The 24712-nt window shown below is 44.3% G+C and overlaps 1 protein-coding gene and 1 pseudogene across 1 annotated transcript in view; one reads left to right on the top strand and one right to left on the bottom strand.

Annotated features, from left to right (window-relative positions):
- The window catches only part of ROR2 (receptor tyrosine kinase like orphan receptor 2), a 59835-nt gene that overhangs the window by 33271 nt on the left and 1852 nt on the right, over positions 1-24712 (top strand). Inside the window, exons 4-7 of the mRNA XM_077139412.1 lie at positions 12917-13044; positions 17740-18054; positions 19926-20171; positions 23397-23599. Of these exons, the coding sequence (XP_076995527.1) occupies positions 12917-13044; positions 17740-18054; positions 19926-20171; positions 23397-23599 (892 nt within the window). The remainder of the gene's footprint in view (positions 1-12916; positions 13045-17739; positions 18055-19925; positions 20172-23396; positions 23600-24712) is intronic.
- LOC143664913 (small integral membrane protein 30-like) lies at positions 7631-10363 on the bottom strand (annotated as a pseudogene).

A 24712-nucleotide genomic window follows, 5' to 3' on the forward strand; every position in this document is an offset into this window, starting at 1 on the left:
GCAGAGTTCTTGCCTACCATGCTGGAGACCTGGGTTCGATTCCCAGTGCCTGCCCATGCACACACAAAAAAAGTTTTTTTATTATTGCCTCTGGGAAATCACCTCCCATGAGACCATATCCTTAGCACTCTAATCCTCTTAAATAACAAATTGCAGTAATTCCAAGGCTTCTACCATTCTCCCCATGTCCACTTAGGACCTTGGAATCTCCACTTTCAAGTCTGACTTACCTCCCGGCTTCAGACCCCATCTCCAGTCCCTCAAGGACACCTTGTGGGAGACTCAGAGACTTCTCATGATTACTTTGTCTAAAATGAACCATCTTCTCCCTCAGATCTCCTTCCACTGCTGCTTTTGCAGAATTGTCCTAAATCTAGTGCACCCTTTATCCTAATTACAGGAAAACAGCACTATGGAAAAAAAGATTGGAATTGCCAACTGTTCTCATTTGCTAGCTGCCAGAATGCAACACACCAGAGATGGAAGCTTTTAATAAGAGGGGACTTATTTCATTAGTTCTTCAGAGGAAAGGCAGCTAACTTTCAGTTGAGGTTCTTTCTTACGTGGGAAGGTACAGGATGATCTCTGCTGGCCTTCTCTCTAGGCCTCTGGGTTCCAACAACTTTCCCCAGGGTTATTCCTTCCTGCATCTCCAAAGGCGTGGACTAAGCTGTGAGTGCTGAGATGAGAGATGCTGAGCTACTTGGGCTGTGCTACGTTGAGTCTCTCATTTAAGCACCAGCCAATTAAATCAAACATCATTTATTGCAGCAGGCATGCCTCCTAGCTGACTGCAGATGTAATCAACAACAGATGAGGTTCACGTGCCATTGGCTCAGGTCCACAAGCAATAGAACTAAGCAACTTCACCTAGCCAAGTTGACACCTGAATCTAACTACCACATGTCTACCCTTGTCAACTTGGCAATTACACTCATCACCTTAAACAGTATTAAAAGTGCAAAAAATTCCCTTCTAGCTGTGGATCTATGAATCTCAAAACCAGTTACCTGATGCCAATATGCAAAGAAGGATATTCACAGGATACAGGTTTTCATTTCCATAGAGAGAAATTGGAAGGAACACAGATGTAAAACCTGCAGAGCAAATGCCATGGGATTTTTTAATTTAGAAATTAGGTATGGTTTAAGGTGGTACATAGAGTTGCCAAGTTGACAAGGGGTGGACTGTCATGGTCAGGTTCATGTGTCAACTTGGCCACAAGGTAGTATATGTTTGTCTGGTTGGGCAAGTGCTGGCCTGTCTGTTGTGATGAGGACATTTCATAGAGTTAAATCATGATCATGTCAGCTGCATCCACAGCTGATTCCATTTGTAATCAGCCAAAGGGGAGTGTCTTCTGCAATGAGTAATGCTTAATCAGATCACTGGAAGACTTTTAAGGAGGATTCAGAAGAGACAGGCCCTTCCAGCGTTGGCTGCTGAGCCTATCCTGTGGAGTTCATCCAGACCTTCCATCGGAATTGTTGGCTTCACAGCCTGCCCTGCGGATTTTGGACTCTGCGTTCCCGTGGTCACGTGAGACACTTTTACAAATTTTATATTTGTGAGTGTTCCCTATTGATTCTGTTTCTTTAGAGAACCCTAACTAATATAATAATTCTCCTAAATAAGATGTGTACAATTACTACAATGTGACTAAGGAACACTATGATAATTGCAGACTTCTGAACTATAAGGATCTGTGGCAGTGGATCCTTAGAAAGGAAATAGATGATCAGTTTACCATGGTGCTGCTTGACATTATTTAGCAGAAATTTGTATATCTGCTAAACAAAAACGTATTCTGAATCACCATATATTGGCTCAATGGCTTTTAATAAGTTTCTAGACTTAAGCCCATTCAAAATGTACTTAGAAATAGGCCAGGTTATCTAGAGAAATATTCTTGCAAATTTTTCACAGTAATATACTATGACTCTTTCCCTTAAGCATTTCTGAGGAAGATCTGCATCTAATTAACAATATAAATTTCACCGAGAAAGCAAAATATTAAGACATCCCAAGAATTTTGATATAGTGACTGAACAGATACTAATCCCTGATGACATGCAATTCCACCGTGGTCTTTCCCACAGAAAGAGTGGAGATTTATGTAAATCAATTCCTAAATTGAATAGTTCCCTATTCTATCTCACATTTTAATATGCTGGGACCATTTATCTAGCCTGTAAATATTTATCTTGTCCACGCATGTGTAGCAGAAATAAAACGTATTGTTAGTAATCAGTTTCCCTACATTGATTCCCTAATTTGCACAACAAAAAAATTCATATGGGAACAAGGACAAAATGGAACCCAGAGGCCTGGAGAGAAGGCCAGCAGAGACCACCCTGTGCCTTCCCACGTAAGAAAGAACCTCAGTGGAAAGTTAGCTGCCTTTCCTCTGAAGAACTAACAAAATAAATCCCCTTTTATTAAAAGCCAGTCTGTCTCTGGTGTGTTGCATTCTGGCAGCTAGCAAACTAGAACAGATTTGGTACCAGGAGTGGAGTGCTGCAGCAGTTTGCAAATACCAGATATGTTGGAATGATTTTTGGATGGCTAAGGGGAAGATTTTGGAGGACCTGTGAAGACAATGATGGGGAGTCCTTGAAGAGAGTGGTGAAGACAATGATGGGGAGTCCTTGAAGAGACTGTTGGTGTAAACAGAACCACTGCCAATCTGGACAAAGGAGGACCCAAAAGGGACAAATTGGAGTTTGCTGAGTGAGAACCATGGAAGCTTGGGTCTGAAGCCAAGAAACCTCAGCCAGGAGAGTGGACCTACCCATATACACGGAGAGGGTGAGTTTACCCTGGAGAGTGAGGATGAGTCTCCCACCTTGTTGCAGTGGAAGAGTCGTGCAGCCTCAGGCCTTGGAGAAGGTACAGCACTTTACTTGAGGAACTGGGGAGAGCCTGGCTGCCACCACATGGAGGGGTTGAGCGTGTGCCCCGGAAATGGCAGCAAGCCCAGGGGTGGCCCCAATGCCTGGAGAGAGTGGAGCCAAGAAAAAGGTGGTCTCCTCAATGTTCCCTGAGGTTGATTCAAAAAGAGGTGGACCACTATAGGCCCTTGGAAAAGGTGGGACTGCCACTTCTGAAACTGAAGGATGAATGACTTTCAGACTTTGAAATCCAATGGTGTTTACCCTCCATCTTTTACATCTGTGTTCCTTACAGTTTCTCCCTATGGAAATGAAAACCTGTATCCTGTGACTGTCCCTGCTTTGCATATTGGCATCAGGTAACTTGTTTTGAGATTCATAGGTGCACAGCTCCAACTAACAAGCCAGTAATTAAAAACAGCTTTGGGAGAACCCAAGCAGCCTTATTGTTGTGAAGTATGTTAGCTCAGGCAGAAAGTGGACATTTAGTATTTAACTACCATCTTGATTAATTCAAGTTGATCATCTAAGAAAAGAAAGAAACATGTTTCTCTTTTCTGGAAAATATAACTTTTAAAGAATCCCTTAGGGCAGAACTTGGAAGATTAAGACTTAAATCCTTTTACAGTTATGTGATGCCAGCAATCAGTGACCAAATAGAGAATCATAAAGTAATTACAGACTACCCGCACATTCCGTGATATGGACGGCATACTGACACAAATTGAAATATTTGTTAGCAGTAATGATATTAGTGCTTAGCATGTAGCAACACGTAACTCTCACGCTCCATCCTTTCAGTTTGACCGGTATGAGCTGGTGCTCCCTATTGTGCATGGATGAGCTTTTTAATGCATCTGCCTTCAGTGTCATCCATGGAAACACTGACCTTCCAAGGGACTAGCCAACTGAGTGCTGCCACAGAGGCTAAAGCTTACTTCCCAGGGCACTGGTAACGTGGAAGCCACTGTCTTCTCTGCCTCTGGCAGCTTGACATGATCCTGGCCTTTGCCATGCCAAAGCCAATGTCTCTAAGAGTTTCTGCAGACCTGGCTTTTTATGACATGTGCACTGGTGTTGGGTATAGACAGTTTGTATTGAGCAGACATTTTTTGTCTTAGTCCAATATGATGTTATAATCTGATACTAGGGATAGTTCATCTTGGAGATACAGAGAAATAAATAGAATGTGTGGTGTCTTATTTTCAGGAAAATCATTCATTCATTTGAAAATTTCTGGTAAGGGCTTGTCATGTGCTAGACCCTGTGGCAGTTATTGGGGATGCAACAATGAATGAAACAGACGAAAACTAAACATTTTGCTTTGTGCTGCTTATATTTATCAGAAGGCTCCCATAAATCTGATTTCTTTCACCGAATGTTGTATCTGAAATATTTGCCCTTGCATATATAGCATATGCTGGTTTGAAATGATGTATGTACCCTAGAAAAGCCATGTTTTAATCCTAATCCCATTTTGTAAAGGCAGCCGTTTCTTCTAATCCCTATTCAGTATTGTATGTTTGAAACTGTAATTAGATCATCTCCTTGGAGGTGTGATTTAATCAAGAGTGGTTGTTTAGCTGGATTAGCTGGAGATGTGTCTCTACTCATTTGGGTGGGTCTGGATTAGTTTCTGAAGTCCTATAAAAGAGGAAACATTTTGGAGGATGAGGGAAACTCTGAGAGAGCAGAATGACATAGCCACAAGAAGCAGAGTCCATCAGCCAGTGATCTTTTGAAATGAAGAAGGAAAACACCTCCCAGGGAGCTTCATGAAAGGAAGCCAGGAGAGAAAGCTAGCAGATGGTGCTATGTTTGCACATGCCTTTCCAGATGAAAGAGAAACTCTTACTGTGTTCGCCATGTGCCCTTCCACTTGAGAGAGAAACCCTGAACTTCATCGGCCTTCTTGAACCAAGATACCTTTCCCTGGATGCCTTTGATTGGACATTTCTATAGACTTGTTTTAATTGGGACATTTTCTTGGCCTTAGAACTGTAAGCTAGCAACTTGTTAAACTTCCCTTTGTAAAAGCCATTCCATTTCTGGTATATTGCATTCTGGCAGCTAGCAAACTAGAACAGAGTAATCCATTCCTTTTTATTGATGGAGAAGTCATATTGTATAAACATTTTATAATTGTTCATCCATTCACCTCGGATGTGTTTTGGGTTTCCAGTTTTAGGTAGTTATAAATAAAGCTGCTGTGAACGTTTGTGCTCAAGACTTTTGGTGAACATGGTTTCATTTTTCTTGAGTAAGTCCTAGGAAGTAGAATTGTTGGGTCCTATGATAAGTGTATATTTAACTTTATAAGAAGCTGCCATACTGTTCTCCAAAGGGGCCTTACCATTTTAAACTCCTCCCAGCAATGCAGCTTCCCCATTTCATTTGTCATTCATTTTGGCGTTAGCCATTCTCTTGTTTGTGACATCTTTCTCTTGGTCTAACTGACATTTCCCTGATGGGTGGAAGTGGCTGCATCTTTTCCTGTGTTTCTAGGCAATGCTCTGGTGACGTGTTTAAGTCTTTGTTCCGTTTTACCATGTTGTTTGTCTTCATAAGTTACAGGAGCTCTTCATATATTCTGGTTATAATAGTTTTCCCAGATACAGGAAATATTTCCTCCCGGCATGTGGTTTGTCATTTTATCTTCTCGATGCTGTCCTAGGAAAAGCATGATGCTTTAATTTCTCTTATGGATCACGTCTAAGAAATTGTTGCTTACCTTAAGGTCGTAAAGAAATCCCCCTGTGTTTCCTTCTAGAAGTTTTACATTTTTAGTTTTTATGTTTAGGCCTATCTTCTCAAAGTAATTTTCATGCACAGGGTGAGGTGTGGTGTTTTTTGCTATACAAATATCTAGTTGTTCCAGTTATTTTTTAGGAGATTTTACTTGTCCCCTTGAATAGCCTTAGAGGCTTTGTTGAAAATCACCTACCGTATATGAGGTGTGAATATGACTGAATTCTCTGTGGAATGCTCTGCTATGCTCTGTCCGTCTGTCTTTACACCGGTACCACAGGCTTGATCGCTGTGACATGGTAATAAGTCTTACAGTCAGGTGGTGTAAATCCTCCATCATGGTTCTTTTTGGTGATTGTTTTTGGCTTTTCTGGTCCCTTTGTATTTTCATATAAATACTTGAATCAGCTTGTCAGTTTCTACAAAAGTGCCTGCTGAGATTGGTTTTCTATTCTAAAATAATTTCAGACTTACTATAAAGTTGCAAGAACAGTGAAATATAATTTCATATGCTCTTTACCCAGGTTTACCAACTTTTTATCATTTGGCCACATTTGATTTATTTCCATGCATATATGTAATTCAGTGCATATTGTCTGTACGTATTCATAACTATTATGTTTTTCCTGAGTCCATTTCAAAATTGGTTGTATTTTCTTCTCACCCCCTTGCCACTGAATGCTTCAGTGTTTATTTCCTCAGATCAAGGATAAGATCAAATTCAGGAAATAAGCTTTTGAACTGCCCTTCATATTCCAATTTCTTTAATTGTCCCAGTAATATGCTTTAGGTTTTTTTTCAACCACAGGGACCAAACACTGAATGAAGAGAAGCGTTAATGTTAAAAAAAAATAATTAACCGACTGACATTCTTTGGTGAGAAGTACTATATGATACATAAATCCATTATTTTGTAAAAAAAAATTAACATCACCAATAAGGAGCAAACTAACAACATAATCCCCCCCATGTGATGCCCTGAGAAGGAAACAATATCATGTATTGTTTAACAATGTAGTCTCCTTTAACCTGGAGCAGTTCCCCAAACTTTCTTCGACATTTAAATTTTTGATAAATGCAGGGAAGTTGTGTATAAATTGTCTCTAAATTTGGGTTTGTCTGATGTTTACGCATGATTAGATGCTGGTTTTGCATTTTTGCCCATGATAGCATATAAATGATATTGTTTCCTTCTCAGGGCATCACATGGGGGGATATATGTTGTTAGTTTGCTCCTTATTGGTGATGTTAATTTTTTTTTACAAGATAATGGATTTATATATCATATAGTACTTCTCACCAAAGAATGTTAGTCGGTTAATTATTTTTTTTTTAACATTAACTCTTTTGTTCATTTCATTTTTCAATATAAAGCTTTTTTACATTAAATCTTTTTCTCTATATAGTATTAGATACAATGAATACATTTTTCTAATTTTTTCTCCAAAGAAATAAAGGTTTTGAATTTTGACTAATTTGTATATCTAAGAACGCTATTAACTTGAGATACGAAAGAACAAAAATCAAATTAAAACATGGAGAAAAGATTCCTCGACAGTTCAGGAGGCAATGACTATAAGGGAACAATTCCAGTTTCCTAGGATTCTGAGCAAGAGCTTCCTCATTATTTCATGAGCTTTGAGATGTCTGAAACGATGGAATATCGTTTAGGCAAATTTCAGTCATATTATTTATTTGACCTTTACAACCAGCAAATAGAAATTATAGTCTGTTTTTTCTCAGTGCTTTCTTTGATGTGAAAAAAAATTTTTTTCCCCATTTAACATGTATCAGTTTGTTCCCGTTTATAAGGAAACATTTAGGAATGTGAAATCACCTTATTTACTAACTGTATCTTGACAACTTTGAGACACCAAGGCTCAGTTTTAACCTCAATAGCATGAATTTTCAGGATGAGGTGTGATCAGGAGGCCCTTGGAGGTCACACCTCCCATTTCCCTGAAGGTCACACCTCCCATTTCCCTTGGAGGTCACACCTCCCATTTCTCTTGGAGGTCACACCTTCCATTTCTCTTCTGCACATGTACCCCAGGAACAAGCACAGACAGCTATAAGGCTGAGAACCACACCTGACAGGACAGTGATTGCATCTCCAGCTTCCACAACAGGCAGCACCAAAAGCAGTGGAATGAGCACTGTCAGCAATTGTGTAGAAACTGAGGTCAAAATGCCAGGATCTTGAGGGCTGAAGAGTCCAAAGAAAGGAGAGTTATATAGATATATATGTAATTTTATCCAACCTGGAATATGCCTTTCCCAATGCTGAAGCTAGGAAGTTCCACTTGACACTGCCTTCCTGAACGCAGCCATTAATTTTCATCACGACCCATTTTCTCATTACATGTTTATTATTTTTCCTTTTGTAATTAAAAGTAATCTGTGAAGACACCCTGCTAGGAATTTGTTGGGGCAGCTTTGAATGTATAGATTACTTTGCATAGAATTAGTATCTTAAAAATATTGAGGGTTCCACTTCTGTGAACATGGTATATATTTCTACTTATTTAGGCTTCCTTTCCTCTCTCTGCAGTATTTTGAAGTTTTAAGTGTGGAGATCTTGGGCCTCTTTTGTTCCATTTTTACCTCAGTACTTTATGTACTTTTAGTGCTGAAATTAATGGTATTATTTTTTAAATTTCATTGGCTTAATTGTTTGTTGCTCTGACGTGGAAATAGAATTGGTTCTTACATATTTATCTTATCCTGTGACCTTGCTAAGTTCACACTTGTTCTAATCATTTTTAAATATGTTCCTTATGATTTTCTATGTGAATAATGATGTTGTCTGTGAACAAAGAGTTTTGTTTCCTTCCGGTTGTATGCCTCTTACCGATTTATTGTTCTTTTACTTTATTGTATTGACTAGAACTTCCACAGCCGTGGTAAATGAAGTGGTAAAAGCAGATATCTTTGTCTTGTTTCCATTTTTAGAGAAAGCATTCTTTATTTTACCATTAAGTATGATATTCATTGTAGGCTTTTCAAAGATGCACTTTATTAGATTGAGAAAGTTCTTTTTTGATGAGTTTTCATACTGAATGAGTGTCACTGTCTTTTTTCAGCTGAGATGATTATATGATATCGCTCTTTGTTTTTCCCTTTTTTAATGATTTGATTTTTGAATGTTGAAGTGACTTTGCATTTCTGACACTAATCCCAATTGGTTCTTCATGCATTTTTTTATTGCTTGTTTTTATGCTGCCGGATTCCATTTGCTGACATTTTGTGGAACATCTTTCTCCTGTGATGATGGGCTATACCGCTTATTAATGTTCTTATGATATCCCTGCCAGATATCTGTATCAGGGTTTTGCTGATGTCAAAAATATGAACTAGAAAGGATCCCCTACTCCTTTATACTCTGAAAGAGTTTGTGTAAAATTGGTGACGTTTCTTCCTGAAATGTTTGGCAGAATTCAACAGTTGCTGTAGAGTTTTAACTATGGGAAGGTTTTTATTAAATTGCAATTTAAATTTACTTAAGAGATTTAGGCCTATTCTGATTTTGTATTCTATTTTCATTTTGATTAATTGTGTTTTTCAAGGGATTTGTTGGATTTATGGTTCCATATTTATTCATGATCTTTCTTACTAATCTTTTAGCATCTGTAGGGTCTTTGGTGATATCCTCTTGTGCATTACTGATATTGATAATGTGTATTTTCAGTCTTTCTCAGACATTTTTCTAAGAGATTAGCAATTTTATTAGTCTTCCAACTTTGGCTTTGTTGATTTTCTATTGTTTGTTCTCTGTTTTATTGATCTCTACTTTCTAGAATTTTTTTCTAATTATTTCAGGTGTAATTTGCCCTTCTTTTTCTAACTTTTAAAAACTAAGACCTTATCCACTGTAAGCTATAAATTTCCCTATATATCCTGTTTTCATTTCTCATATTTTGTATTTTCATAGTCAATTCAAAATATTTTCTAATTTTTCTTGTATTTTCTTCTTTGGCAAAGGGATTTTTTAGAGCTATGCTACTTAATTTCCAAGTATTTGGGGGAGTTTCTAGATATCTTTTTGTAACTGAACTGTAATTTATTCCCTGTGGTCAAAGATTTATGGTTTCAGTCCTTTTAAATTTATTGTGAATTATTTGACAGCCCAGCATATTTTCTACCTGGAAGAACATACCCTGTGCACTGGAAAGAACGTGTGTTCTGCTCCCGTTGGGGACCTGGTTGAAATTTCCAGCCATAATTGTGAATCTGTTTTTCTGCCTCTATCTGTCCTTTTTTTTTTTCATGTATTTTGATGCTTTGATATTAGATGCATTCATATTTATGTCTGCATGATTAAATGACCCTTTTCTTTGAAAGGTATTTTCACTGGACATGAAATTCTGGGTTGAGAATTCAACTTTTGCTGTTAGCAAATTAAAGCTGCCACTCTTGACCTTCTGTATTGTTTTGCATCATTTGTGCTGAAGGGTCAGATACTGCTTTTAATCAAGTTCCACCTTTTTTGTAAGGTATCCTTTATTTCCCATGACTATTTTAAAATTTTTCTTTTTATCTTTGGTTTCAGCCATCTGACTAATATGTGTAGGTGTAGTTTCCTTTGTAACTCTCCCATTTAGGTTTCATTGAAACCTGTTGTTACTGCTTTTTTTTTTTATTATCAAACTTGGAAAATTTTTGGCTATTACTTCTTTGAACATTTTCCCTGAGTCCTCACCTCTCTTTTCTCCTGCTGGGACCATGGATGCATGTAAGCTAGACCTCTTGTACTTTCTCACAGATCACTGAGGCTCTAATTTTTCGTAAATATTTTTTCCTCTCTTTCTTCCGGTTTGGAAAATTTCTTTTGACCTATCTTCAAGTTCACTTATTCTTTGTTCTGTTCTGTCCATTCTGTTGATGATATCATCCAATGACTGTCTTACTGTAGATACTGTATGCTTCCGTATCACTGCTTCCACTGGTCCTTCTTTTGCAGTTTCCATTTGTGTCCTGACATCCCCCTGTCTTCACTGTACCTTCTCCGGTGGCTTCTTTATAGCACTGGTAATGGTTATTTAACACCTTGGCCTGCTAATCAAGGACTCCATCTGGGTCAGCTTTGGGCAGCTTTCCTGTTTTTTCATGTGCCTGGAAAATTTATGTTGTATTCCAGACATTGTGGTTTGTACTGTAGATTTCGTCTTCCTTGAAGAGTGTTGCACTTTGTCCTAGCAGCCACTCAGTTAGTATCACATCTGCATTATGATTGCAGAGGTTTAGCTTTAAGCTTTGTTTAGGTGGCTAAGCCCAGTTTGCTCTCAGTTCTCCTGCTCCGCTCCTGCTCACCCGAGGATTTGGCTCCTCGGCTGCTCCCCGGCAGCCCAGTAACCACAGGCTGAGACTCCCACGGTTACAGCAGCAAAATGGCTTTGCTGCCTTTTAACGGAAAAAGTCTTTTTAGGAAAATTGTTAACTTCCTACAGAATACGTAGCATCCGAATTTTAACACCGATTGCTTTTCAAGCTCAAAAGAGCCCCCATTTCCTTTAAAACTCATTCATTACTTGTTTCCGTGAATTTATCTAAGCCTTTCTTCAAACTGATTTTTATTTTGGCATGTGCCGTTTTGGAGGAGGCTGATGTCTCAGCCCTCTGCGAATGAAGCTGTCTCTTGGTTCCCTCCTCTGTGCTCCATCAGACTCTCCTACTCCTTTCCGATGGCTTTGCCCACTTGATATTCTAGTTATTTATCTCTCTCCTCTCCTTGTTCGTGAACTTCTTGGTGTAAAGGCTCTTCTATGAGGGCCACTTTAAAATGCATCCAGGGACTTGCAGTGCAGGATTTCATCAGTGGAAGGCAAGAGTATCAGGTTCTCCAGAACAGACTTTTCTGGGGACTTGGGGGTTAGATTGTGTGCCAGTTCAGTGCATGCAATTCAGGGTGTTTTCTTCTGGACCTGGACATTCTGACTGCCAAAGGAGAGAGAGAGAGAGAGAGAGAAGGAGAGAGAGAGAGAAAGAGAAGGAGAGAGAGAGAGAGCAGCCTCTCAAGGCTGATTGCTGAAGGCAATCAGCTTGCATTTTGGAGTCTCTCTTTTCTGTCCTGATTTATCATATATGTCATCTCTGCTGTCTGCTTAGCAATCACCACATCACATCTCTGATGAACAGTACTCACTTGTCTTGCAAATTCTTTGATGGCTGGAGTTTTGGGAAACCCCTCCACTGCCTTGGAGTAGAGTAGAAAATATATCTTAATACTGCTTTTTTTTCCCCCATATCAAAGATTTCTCTCCTGTGATTTAATGATGGGGTACACCGTCTGATTATCATCATTTTCATAAAAGCTTTGTCTGCAAACAAGAAGTTTGGGGATATATACCATAGTCTTATCTCTGATGCAGTTTGTGGGAAAGATGAAGTAGGTTTAAAGTTTACATGTTGTATGTACGTGTATATCTATAAACACACAGGTGTTTATAATCTTCACGTTTATACTCCATCTTTTGTCCTCAAATGGTGTCCCCACCCTTTGTTCCATACTCCCTTAAAGATGCTGGATTTTTTTTAATTAATAGACTTTGTTTTTTAGAGCACTTGTAGGTTTACAGAAAAATTGCGCAGAATGTACACAGAGTTCCTATATACTCCCCCCATTCCAGATTTTAACATCTCATAGTAGTGTGGTACATTTGTTACAATTAATGAATTGTTATTAACTAAAGTCCACAGTTTACATTAAGGTTTGCTCTTTGTGTTGTAACATTCTATGCATTTTGACGAATGCAGAATGCCAGGTATCATACCGCACAGCTTCCCTGCCCTGAATATCTCCTGTGCTCCACCAGTTCACCCCTCTCCCCACCCCCAACCCTGGCAACCACTGATCATTCTGCTGCTTGTATGGTTTTGCCTTTTCCAGAATGTCATATAGTTGGAATCCTACAGCACGTGGCCTTTTCAGGCCGGCTTCTTTCACTTAACATATGAATGTCAAGTTCCTCCATACCTTTTTATGGCTCGACAGCAAATTTCTTTTCATCACTGAATAATGCTCCAGACGTACCACAGTTGGTTTATCCATTCAACTATGGAAGGACATCTTGGTTGCTTCCAGTTTGGGGCAGTTATGACTAAAGCTGTTGTAAACATTAGTGGCTGGAATTTTCTATAGATACCAGGTTTCAGCTTCTTTTGGGAAATTCCACTGAGTGCTACTACTGGATCATAAGATGCTGGATTAAAAAAAATATCATCAGGGATAATTGAACAGCTGCCAGTGTGCTTATAAGTAGCCTGTCTATTTTTACCAGGGACGACAATCACGAGGCTGGATTTTGCCAGCCGTACCGGGGAATCGCCTGTGCACGCTTCATCGGGAACCGGACCATTTATGTGGACTCCCTGCAGATGCAGGGGGAGATTGAAAACCGAATCACAGGTAGGAGCTGCGTCCCTTGCTTATGAAACCATCGGCATGCACATAGCCTGCCTCCCTCCTGTGGACGGTAACTACTCCTGCATTTAAGAAGCATTTACAATTGCTAAAATACTGTGCCCTAACATGCATGTTTAAATCAGCAAATGCAAATTGCTTAGAATATAAACTCACCAGCTGACATTGGCCAAAGCATGTGGGTCCAGCGCTGTTTCTTCCCTCACCACGAAGCAGAGTTTCCTTTCCTAGGGCCAGCAGCAGGGGTGCAGGCAGCCCTAGCACTTTCGACATTTACTGAGGGTGACTTCTCCTGTGTTCACTGTTTCCCGACTCTTGCACCCTTTCTGAGTTGCGTCTGGTAAAAGCGTTTGTGGGCCTGATTTCCACCTCCAGGAGCAGAGGTTTCTGGGTCCTTGGTGGTAGGACTCTGCAGTGTGACTTGGAAGCCCGTGTCAGCCCTCAGTTTCCCAGGGAACAAAGCCAGGTCTTCAGGGCTCTGGTTCCCACCCTGAGAAAGGGAGCAGGCCATCTAGGAAAGAGGCCACATATCCCTGGTGTCTCCACACCTAACGCCTCTGGTTGGCCCTTTGCCCTCTCTATGCCAACCCTTCCGGATAGGAATGGTCTTCCTTGAGGGAAAACCCTGGAGAGGTGAGGAAATGGAAATGAGACCAAAGACCAAGGATGCATCCCTTTTCCTGCCCTGTGCCGTCCCATTGGCACGCACACATTCTCCCCAGACCCCAAAAGGAACAAGAAAACTCTTTTGGAGAGGCCAGTTCAGTTGGATCACCAACATGGTAGTCATCAAACCCAGCTGTGCTTTAGAATTGCCCAATGCTCGAGACACCTGAGAGATTCCAACAGGGGCAGAGGGGGCTGCAGGGCCTGCGTGGTTGGCAGGTGAGAAGAGGGGCCGAGTCAGAAACTCATGTGGGTGTCACTGAAGTTCTCTCCCAAACTCAGGTCCACACCTGACCTGGCCTGTCCTCCTCAGACTGGTGGGCCAAGCCACACAGGCCAGGGAAGGCTTGGCCCACCCTGTGCTGCTGCCGAGCCCAGGGCACAGGGGACCAGTGTCCATTGGGGAAGGAAAGGCAGTTATGGGACCTCGAGGAACCTGCCAGGCTCTTCCTTGGTCCGGTGGAAAGTGTTTGGATCTGTTGGTATTACTCGCTGGAAAAGATGGTATTGCACCATTCCAAGCAGAACCTTTCAAACTCTTTAGACAACGTACTGTAAGAAATTAATATCTGGCATCATGATTTAGTGTACACATCTATTCACAAAACAGAAACAAAGCCATCCTTACTTGTTTGGGTTTTTCTCTTTAGTTTATTTCATTGAAGGGAAAAGTTAGTTGTGGTCCTTAGTCTGACCATGAAGTTTGATATCTTCTGTTCTGTTTCATAAAATGCTGGTCACCACCACCTAAATTAATTTTAATTCCCACAGATTTGCAAACACTGTTTCAGGGCCCAAGGATGTGGCTCTGTTATTTTTTCGGGAATTTGTTAAAAGGCTCAAACAACTCAGATACCCATGTAGCCACATTTTATGGCAGTTTTTGGGTTAAAAGCTAGAATGAGGATTCTCTCGAGTTGTGGCTTTTTGAAAAAATCTATTTGAATTTGCTCTCCGGTGACTTATCTGTTATTTTAAATTTGAAGCCTCATAAAGAATGAGCTGGTAGTGGCAAGGTTCTCTTTGAAGAATGGAGTACCGCTTGCTTGCTAAAACCACGTATCTTGGGACGCCTGGGATCCTGTCAGCTTTTCCGTGGAACAGTCCCAAAGAGACCGCCTTAGTGTGACACTGAAGGTGTGAACTAAAATGAAGAAAAGAGTAGTTTAATCTCTTTGGAGGCCGGAATTATACTTTCAGAAAGAAGCCCTCAGTTAATGAGTTTTGAGAGGAGAAGGAAGAGAAATCCTAAAACAGTCAGCCATGACCTCATATCTGTTGAATACTCCAAAAGAAATTCCATGTTTGCTGTCCAGAAACCACCTTTACCTGCCTGATATCCAGGCACATGCTTTTCAACAGCCTCTGTCCATGATCACCAAATCCATACAGTAGGATTGAATGGGATTCGAAACTCAGGTCTTTTGCTAACTGTGGGAAACCTGTCCCTTGGTTTTTTTGCTTGTTTGTTTGTTTTGAATAATCTTCACACACATACAGTCCATCCGCAATATACAATCAGTGGCTTACAGTATCGTCATACGGTTGTGTATTCATCACCACAGTCATTTTTAGAACATTTGCATCACTCCAGAAAAAGAAAAGAGAAAAAAACCCTCATACTTTCATACCCCTAACTCCTCACCCTCACTGACCACTGTATTTCCATCTACCAATTTATTTTACCCCCTATTACTTATTTATTTTTTATCCATGTTTTTTTTACTCATCTCTCCATACCCTGGACAAAAGGAAATCAGACACAAGGTTTTCACAATCACACAGTCACACTGTAAAAGTTGTACCTTAATACAAATGTCTTCAAGAATCAGGGTTACTGGATCACAGTTCAACAATTTCAGGTACTTCCCTCCAGCCACTCCAATATACCATAAAGTAAAAAGGGGATATCTATATAATGCATAAGAGTAGCTCCAGGATAACCTCTCAGCTCTGAAATCTCTCAGCCAGAAAAACTTTATTTTGTCTCATTTCTCTCTTCCCCCTTTTGGTCAATAAGGCTTTCTCCATCCCATGATGTTGGGTCCAGGCTCATCCCCGTGAATCAGGTCCCACATTGCCAGGGAGATTTACACCCCTGGGAGTCATGTCCCACGTAGGGGTAAGGGCAGTGAGTTCACCTGCTGACTTGGCTTAGAGAGAGAGGCCACATCTGAGCAACAAGAGAGGTTCTCGGGGGTGACTTTTCGGCATAGTTATAAGTAGGCTTAGCTTCTCCTTTGCAGGAAAAAGTTTCATAGGGGCAACGCCCAAGATCGAGGGCTTGGCCTATTTGATTTGGTTTTCTGTCCCTCGGTTTTAATAGCGGCCAGAAGGAACTAGGCCAGTACAACCCAGTGGCTTGGAAGCCAGCCAGTCCAGCTGGTTTGTGCGCACAATTCAGATTACATGCTATTTTATTAGGCTCTACATGGACTTTTCGTTCGTCCAGGATTCACGTTACTATCACGAAACAGGCTCAGGAAGGATTACGTGTCCCCTGTGATAGTAAATAACCCAAACGGGGCTAGAATAGAGCCTTAGCAGTAGTTGATTAAAAGCTAGCGCCGGTGAGGCCGTCTCCTTGGTGTAAGCGGGTGGTCGCGCCACCTGCTGGCCAGGCCGGGCATGACACGCGCGTCAGCCGTGATGCTGGGCAGCCGGTGGCCCAATTCCAGCTTCTCCTGTGGTCCCGCGAGAGGGAAACGTTCACTTTTTTCCCCACTGTCAGAGACCACAGCTTCAGCTGGATGTATTTCTGCAAAACGGCCTCTCTTTCCTCAGCTGTCCAAGATGAAATTATTTCTTTTCAGGTCTTTTCTCCGGATGGAGAGGGCTGAAGTAGGCTGGGGCACGGGACGGCTGGTGCACCCATTTGTTTCCCGACCCCCGCGCCTGGAGGGGAGAGCAGCCGGCCGCCCCTGTCCCCTGGCTCTGCCACCCCTCCCACCCACCATCCCGAGGCCATGCGCCCAGCCCTTTCTCCCCATCAAATCCTTCCTCTCACCTGGCCCACCTCCAACACATGCAGTCACCCTGTGATATCTCACTCCTAAAAATCAAACCTTGGCCCCAGATCGTTTCCTTGACTACCCAGTTTTTTTTTTTTTTTGCTTCCCTTTTATCACAAAACTCCTCAAGATTTGTGCCCCTGCTCTCCCTCTGTGCCCCTTCCCACCCTCTTGAACACATTCCAAATTGGATTTTGGCTTTTCTCCATCACTTGTCATCGATGACACCCATTTTACCAAATGTCACCTTCCCACTGTCATCCGACCCCACCTTCCAGCTGCATCTCGCAGACTCGTATTCCATCCTGCAGACTGGTGTTCCTCTTTCTGGACACCTTCTCCAGCCCCTGCTGGCTTCCTTCCATCTGCTTCCGGGCTGGTCCTCCTTAGTTCTCTGTGCCATTTGCTTGCAGACGTTGGAATGCTACAAAGAAAGTAACAGGCCCCGAAAGGACAACGCGACTCGCTGTCAGATAGTAAATAATGAAGTCAGGATAGTAAATAATGAAGGCTCGGCACTAGCCTATTAAAAGCCGGTCCCTGAGCATTGGAATGTTGGAAAGTCCCCAAACTCAGTCCTTGCTCCTGTTCTCTTCCTTACGCTCTTGTTTTAGATCTCTTCCAGGCCGGGGCTTCGAATGCCGTCCCTATGCTGGCACCCTACCCCCACCCCACCCCCCAGCTCACAGGCCTTAGGAGGTGGTGGTTGCATCTGAAATGTGAATCTCGTCATGGAGGGAGTGTCTGGTTGTGTGGGATCTCGAGCTCAGATTCTCTTCTTTCCTCTTCCCACTTGGGATTTTTGGAAGCCAAGCACAGAGACTTTTGATGTTGGGGCAGATCTGAGCGGCGGGTGCAGCCCCTGGAGCCCCAGCGCTGAGGGGGCGGGCCCCAGGGTGTCGGCTGGTGCACCCGGGGTGAGGAGGGGCGGGGCGGGGTGGGGGCACGCGGAGGGGGCTCGCAGGCCGCCCTAACGCCGCACCGGCCCCGCCCCTCTCCGCAGCGGCCTTCACTATGATCGGCACCTCCACGCACCTGTCGGACCAGTGCTCCCAGTTCGCCATCCCGTCCTTCTGCCACTTCGTGTTCCCGCTGTGCGACGAGCGCTCCCGGGCGCCCAAGCCCCGCGAGCTGTGCCGCGACGAGTGCGAGGTGCTGGAGAGCGACCTGTGCCGCCAGGAGTACACCATCGCCCGCTCCAACCCGCTCATCCTCATGCAGCTGCAACTGCCCAAGTGCGAGGCGCTGCCCCTGCCGGACAGCCCCGAGGCGGCCAGCTGCGTGCGCGTGGGCGTCCCCGCCGAGAGGCTGGGCCGCTGTGAGTGTCCCCCCCCCCGCCCCGCCCCTTCGCAGCCCCCCGGGTACAGGAGGGCAAGTGGAGCTGTCCAAAATGCCTTAACGGGGCCCACGGTGGTTAGCTTGTTAAAGCCCCATTCCATCTCCAAGGAAGCCGGAGGTCATTCCCAGCCAGGACCCCACAGCGCCCAAGGAGGGTAGAGGGGTCGCCAGGTGGGGTGTAGGAAGAGTGGGGGAGTTTGGAGTCACTCAGCCCTCGGGTCACACCCCAGCCAGGTAGGTCCCCTGCCTGTTTTTGCAACTGGAGGTCCTCTTTGAACCTCAGATTCTCTAAAAATGGAAATAACATTAGTTTCTGCTACAAAGGGCTGTTCCCGGCATGAGAAGGGACAGGGTGGGTCTCTGCCTCAGGAGCGCTGAAAAAACCTGCAGATTCCCAGCCTGGCCCTGCAGAATCCTAGGTGACTCTTAGCCTTAGCAGGGTTTGAGAAACTGAGAGGATGCAGGGCCAACTCCAGCAGAGGCTGTCACCGATATGATCGGCAGCTGTATCACACAGGTGTCTCTCCACCGGTCCCAGCCAAATGCCCAGGAGCAGCGGGCACCCTAACTTCTCTCTTCTGTGGCCTGTTTGGGGTCTGCAGGGGACAGAAGAGCAGGTCCCCCCTCCCCACCCCACCCCCAGCAGAAAGGCCCCTGCACTTGGACCCCTGGTAAACCCTACCGTGTGAGCACTTAGCACAGCCAAGAGGCGTGGGCTGTAGCAAGGAGAGGCAGTCCTGCTGAAGTGTCTGAGTTTTTCTCGTGACACTGGATGCATCAGGACTGTGAACCCCTATGATGGTGGGGGCTGGGGTTAGCCCCAGAGAGGCACCGCCTTCCTCACCCAGGCTGCCCAGAAGGGTCACTGATGGGCCCACCCTGACACTCCCTGCTGTGTTCTCTTCTCTGGCGGGGTCATCGGTTCCAAGGGAGGGGCAGGGAACCCACAGCGCTGGCCTTCCCTTGGCTACCAGGAGGCAGTGTGGCCCGGCACTCGGGTCAGAGTCACCCGGCCACCGTTGGGTCCCCATTCTGGCTGAGGCACTTACATGCTGTGTCTTGGGGCAAGCTGCTGAGTTCCCGCATCCTCACGGGAAGTGGGGGGTCGCAGTGGAGCTGAAACGCAGGCTAAATGAGCTGATAGTGGGAGGGTTTTTGCAACGCCATCCAGCTCACAAGTGCCGTGTAAACTTTGTCTCACACTTGCATGTGTCCAGTATGTCAGCAGCATTCTGAGTGTCCACTGAGGAATCGAGGTGGACACACGTCCTCCCCTTCCCACATGACTGGGCTGGGACACCTCACCAGGTGGTGAAGGGGCCGTCCCATGTGGCAGGGCCGGTCCGAGGAGTCTCCCCTCGCTGCGTGCACAGTTCGGTTTGGTTTAGTGCACGTGAGTGTGGGGCTGACGTCACTTATTCTGGGACGATGGGACGTGGGTGCCTCGTGGATCCCAAAGGCGGTTTCAGAACCATCAAATACCTTCAGACAGATTTCCTTCCCCTTATCTGTCCCTGGTGCACCCTCAGTTTAATAGGTGGGCTGGGCCCTTTTCTTTTTTTTGGCAAGGGCAGGGTTCAGGAATCGAACCCGGGCCCCCAGCCTGGCAGGTGAGAATTCTGCCACTGAGTCACCATTGCCCTCCCTGGGCCCTTTAAAAAAAAAAAGAGCTGTTTTTCTGGGAAGTTACATAAAATCCTATAATCTATTGGCAACTCCAGCTTCGTTGCACGTAGGCTGGGTAGTTTGGCTTCCTTTCCAAAATCACCAAAGAAGGGCGGGCTTGGTACCCCCCCCCCCAAGGCCTGTTTCCCTGTGCTTTGGGGGTTCCTAATGCATCTCCCCCCTCAGATCACCAGTGCTACAACGGCTCTGGCGCAGACTACAGAGGGACAGCAAGCACCACCAAGTCGGGCCACCAGTGCCAGGTGTGGGTCCTGCAGCACCCCCACGCCCACCAGCTGTCCAGCGCGGAATTCCCTGAGCTCGGCGGGGGGCACGCCTACTGCCGCAACCCCGGGGGCCAGATGGAAGGGCCCTGGTGCTTCACCCAGAATAAAAACGTACGCATGGAACTCTGTGGCGTGCCCTCTTGTAGTATGTATTCTTTCTTTACTTTTTTAAGCATTGACCGAATGACTGTTGAGCAGGCGTTCCGGCCTGGCCTGGGTCCCGGGGGCTGGTGGCTGGGGGGGGTGTCCCTGGGTCACCAGCCTTCTCCTTGGTGGAGTGGGGACAGTAATGCCCCATCTCATCCCCACCCCGTCACTGACATCTGACTTGTGAAAATAGCGTCTGTTCATTACAGGACACTTGGAAATATAGAAATGCCTGAAGAATGACGTGCCAGTCAACCCTAATTTCATTACCCAGTGGTGACCACTGTTTATATTTTGGGGTCTCCATCGGCCCTTTCTTACCACATGTCCTGGGATATGCAATTTGGTCACGTGTTTTTCCATTACTGTCGTGACATTTCCCAATATTGGGAAAAATGTTTGCTGGCACAGCCAGTTCCTTAGCTCTCTGTCTGTAGCTGGGAGCAAAACACACCTGCCCCCGCCCCCGCGCCCCATGCCCAGCCTCCCCAGCTTTTAAGCTTCCCACACCTTCTCAGCTTTCACCCCACAGACCAAGGCGAGTCAGGAAAAATAGAATCCAAATCCCTTGGATTTTGGATTCCAAAAAGTTTCCCTGCAAGTTTCTCTGTTACAGTGATCAATAAGAGAAGACAGTCTAGTTGAAAGTTTGAGGAATGATTTATCTCTGCATTTCAATCATCCCTGTCTCACCAGAAATCATTCTTGGAGAATGGAGATTTGACTCCCCTTTAGCGGGTCTTAGGGTGTCACATTTTTGAGCTGGGTGGCAGGGGGTTGGTGGAAAATGAGATCATTAATAAAGAGAAATTAATCAGAGAAGCAAAGCACAGCTCACCGTTCACCTGGGAAATCCTGTCTTGGGGTGTTACACAGAAGACCATAGCGTGCCCCTGCCCTGCTGTGGTTGGAGTGAAAACTGGCATTGATCACATTCCCCAAGTGTCATGTGGTGCCCACTTTGAGTCAGCAGTTCACAGTAGGGAACGCTGCAGCTGTCAGCAGTCAGACCTGCACAGAAGGATGCCCACCTTCTCTCGTTAAGCGAAGAAAGGAAAGCAAGTTGTAGAGCAGTAGCTGGGTTATGTCACACACAGTGTGTGTGTGTGTGCACATCTACACATGGGTGTAGAAGTTCTGTAGAAGTTATGGAGAGAAACACACGAGACCTTTAGCAGTAGTTTCCCATGAGTTTCAGAAATGTTAAAACAGAAGGTGTGTTTAGAAATGAGCAGGTGTGGCTTTTGTAATTTAAAAATAAAATTAACCTGTGAGAAATATGTGTGTTTCTTTGACCGAGCAATTCTAGGAATCTTATCTTCCAAAATATTTGCACTTATGGGGCACAAATGCAAGGATATTCATAGCAAAATTCATATTTAGAATATACATTCTATTATTATGTATTATATTTATAATAGCTAAATAGGGAATGGACTGATTGTTTATCATTAGGCAGTTGGCTAGGGTCATTGGAATGCATCCATTCAATGGAATATTATGCAGACATTAAAAAGAATGCATAGATCTATCTGTGCTGACAAGGAAGGTTGTTGAGATATATCCTTCAAACCAGGAACAGGGAACTATAGGTGATACTATTCTATTTGAAAATATCTATGTCTAAGATATGTGAGTATTCAGTTGAACCATCTAAAAGCACCACTTCCACATATGAAAACAGTTGAATATCAGTTATTTCATATAGTTCAACCTCAAGTGTTCATAAACATTTACACCAACCTATTAACAGTTTCATAGCCTTTGGTAGAAAGGATTATTTGGAATATTCACTTTCTGAATCCCAAATATCTGTAATATTATACATTTCCCCAATAAGCATATGTTTTGTTGGTGATTTCAAAAGGACAGATAATCAAATGATCAGCCATTGTGAAAAATGGACCAGAGTTCCCCCCTCTGCCCCCAAGACTTTTAGCCCATCTATTTCTGGGGCCATCCCATGAGGGAACCTGCTTGGGGTGACTAGAGAGTTTTGTTTGTGATTTTCTTTTATCTTCTCTTATTTTGGGGTTGGGAGCAAGGCTGGGCTAGGGACGACATGATGGTTTACTAAGGTGTTAATAGTGGGGTTTTTTTGTTTTTTTTTTTTTTGAGCTGAATCAGCTGAGCTCTTGCAGAAATCAGGCATTTGCTTCCAGTTGGGCAGCTCCACTTGTGGGTGTGTGTCTAAGAGATGTGATTACTTGTGGGGTTAAGGAGAAATGGCTTATGGGGAGCCCTGTGGCTCCCGAGGAATGTGGGAAAGGGATCCCTTGGAGACCCAGGTTCCTCCACCCCTTGGGAGATGGTACCCTTCAGTCACACCGTCTGCTCTTTCATGGAGTGACCTTGAAGTCCTTGGCTGGTCCGGGTGGGAAGAGCCTGGAAGGAGGCCAGCCCTGGGCCCTGCCCAGCCTCTTCACCACGGACTCAGTTTACTGCAGTCGCCAGTGGTCCCTGGGGCTGCTCCCGTGTGACACATGATGAGCAGGCACCTCTTACGTGACTCCTGCAAGGGGGCCAAGAATCGCTTCTCACGGTGAAAACTGAAGGCATGATAGCCCAGGAGCCTTAGATCCTTTGAACATCTTACCATTGTGTATTAGGAAATCTTGAGCCCACTTGCATGTTCTATTGGATAAATCAGGGGACCACACACTCATTGGCTACCAAGGCTCTTTCAAAGGAAGTGCAGTGTTAATTACTGTCATAAAAGAGTATATACTCGTTATACAAAAACTTTAAATAAAAAGTTGAATGAAGAAAAGGACATTATCCCAGGACCAAGCTTCATTCACTGAAGACGAAGGTATCAGATAGGTTTCCTAAACTTGCCACTGGCTGAAGAGAGTTTAATAAAAATTAAATAGGGCAGAGGACCTATTTCTACTGGGATTCAGACATTACGAAAGAAGCTACATGTGGCTAAAATTAAGACTTGAGGGGTTCATTCAGTTTTCCAGTGCTCTGTATTCCAGTTTGTTTCCGGGGGCAGGTGTGGGGAGTGAATTTTGGGGGTTATGTTTTAAAAATAGTAAGATGCATTTTTAGGTGCATTTTTTAAAAAGTCCGGTGTGCAATTTTGCCCTTTTTTGCGAAATGTATCTGAATGTCCACTTGCATGTAAATGTTTTAGCTGGAGGTGGCAATGGGGCTGGTGGAGTTGGAGTCGAAAAGGGGAACTTTTCTGAAAAAGCGCTAAAATACTTACTCTTCACAGGTCCCCGAGACAGCAGCAAAATGGGGATTCTCTACATCTTGGTTCCGAGCATCGCGATACCCTTGGTCATCGCTTGTCTCTTCTTCTTGGTCTGCATGTGCCGGAATAAGCAGAAGGCTTCGGCTTCCACCCCCCAGCGCCGGCAGCTGATGGCACTGCCCAGCCAGGACATGGAAATGCCGCTCATTAACCAGCACAAACAGGTCTCGCACTTCACATACTTCAGACAGGCAGCTCTTTCACACGGAGCCTCTGACCAGGTCACTTGTGTGTTCTCCGTGATGTTAGGTTTCCTAGTTTACAATACAGTGTGCATCGCTCCCTTAAACTGCCCTTCATTCCGCAGTTCTTTCTCTGAGATAAATGAGGGTATCGATGTCCTTAGAAGAGCAATGGCAGGACGTTTGGAATTCACAGACTCAGAGTCACTAACTAGACCAGTGCTGCTGGAGAGGACCCAGATTAGCTGTTGTGATGACCTGTAGAAGGGTATAAGACGAAGTGGGCTCAAGTTGTCCCCGTAACTGAGGTTAAATGGGGCATTTCTAAGGGACTGGGACTGGGACCCATTTTCTGGCCTGCTTTTGCTTGGGCTGGTTTTGTTTTAAATGGATGGCCGTATTGTAATGGAAGGTGAAGGCAGGCCAACCACAGAAGGGTTAGCCCACACTGTAAGAGTTTTGGGGATACACACACACATGCTGAAATAGGATATATCAGAAATGGTGTCACGGCCTAGCCAGCTTAAGTGAAAAGGCATTTATGTTCATAGAAGCTTTAGGGGGAAAAAAATATTCCCATGTGGTCCTTGAGGGGATTTTCAAGGTGTTCAGGAAGGCAGCGGAGTCATTCACTAGCCAGGCACTCAGTGAACATTTGCCGTGGCGGGGCAGAGACCGGATGCCAAGTTGTCCACAGAGCTCCTAGGTGCTGGCGGTGAGATCAGGGTGCCCAGAGAAGGACTGGGGGCAGCACAGAAGGAAAGGGGTATCCCAAGGCCCTGCACAGCTCAGTCTCATCCATGTAGTGTTTCTCCCAAACACACATCAAGAGGAAAGAATCAGACAAGTCCATTCAGGGGATGTCTGTAAAACAAGTGACCTGGGTGCTCTAAAAGTGGAGTTATTATGAAAGACAAACAAAATTAGAGGAGGTGAACCACGGGGCTCCTAAGAAAAAGATCCTGCATCTCGCTGTGATGCTGGGACCTTATGGGGTGGGCCAACATGGGGGAGACATGAGGGATCCTGTGGGAAGAGCCCAGGTAGAGGGAACCCAGCTGGGAAAGTACAGGGGTCACTCAGGGAGCCCTGGTG

The sequence above is a fragment of the Tamandua tetradactyla genome, chromosome 2, assembly GCF_023851605.1.
Source record: "Tamandua tetradactyla isolate mTamTet1 chromosome 2, mTamTet1.pri, whole genome shotgun sequence".
NCBI lineage: Eukaryota > Metazoa > Chordata > Mammalia > Pilosa > Myrmecophagidae > Tamandua > Tamandua tetradactyla.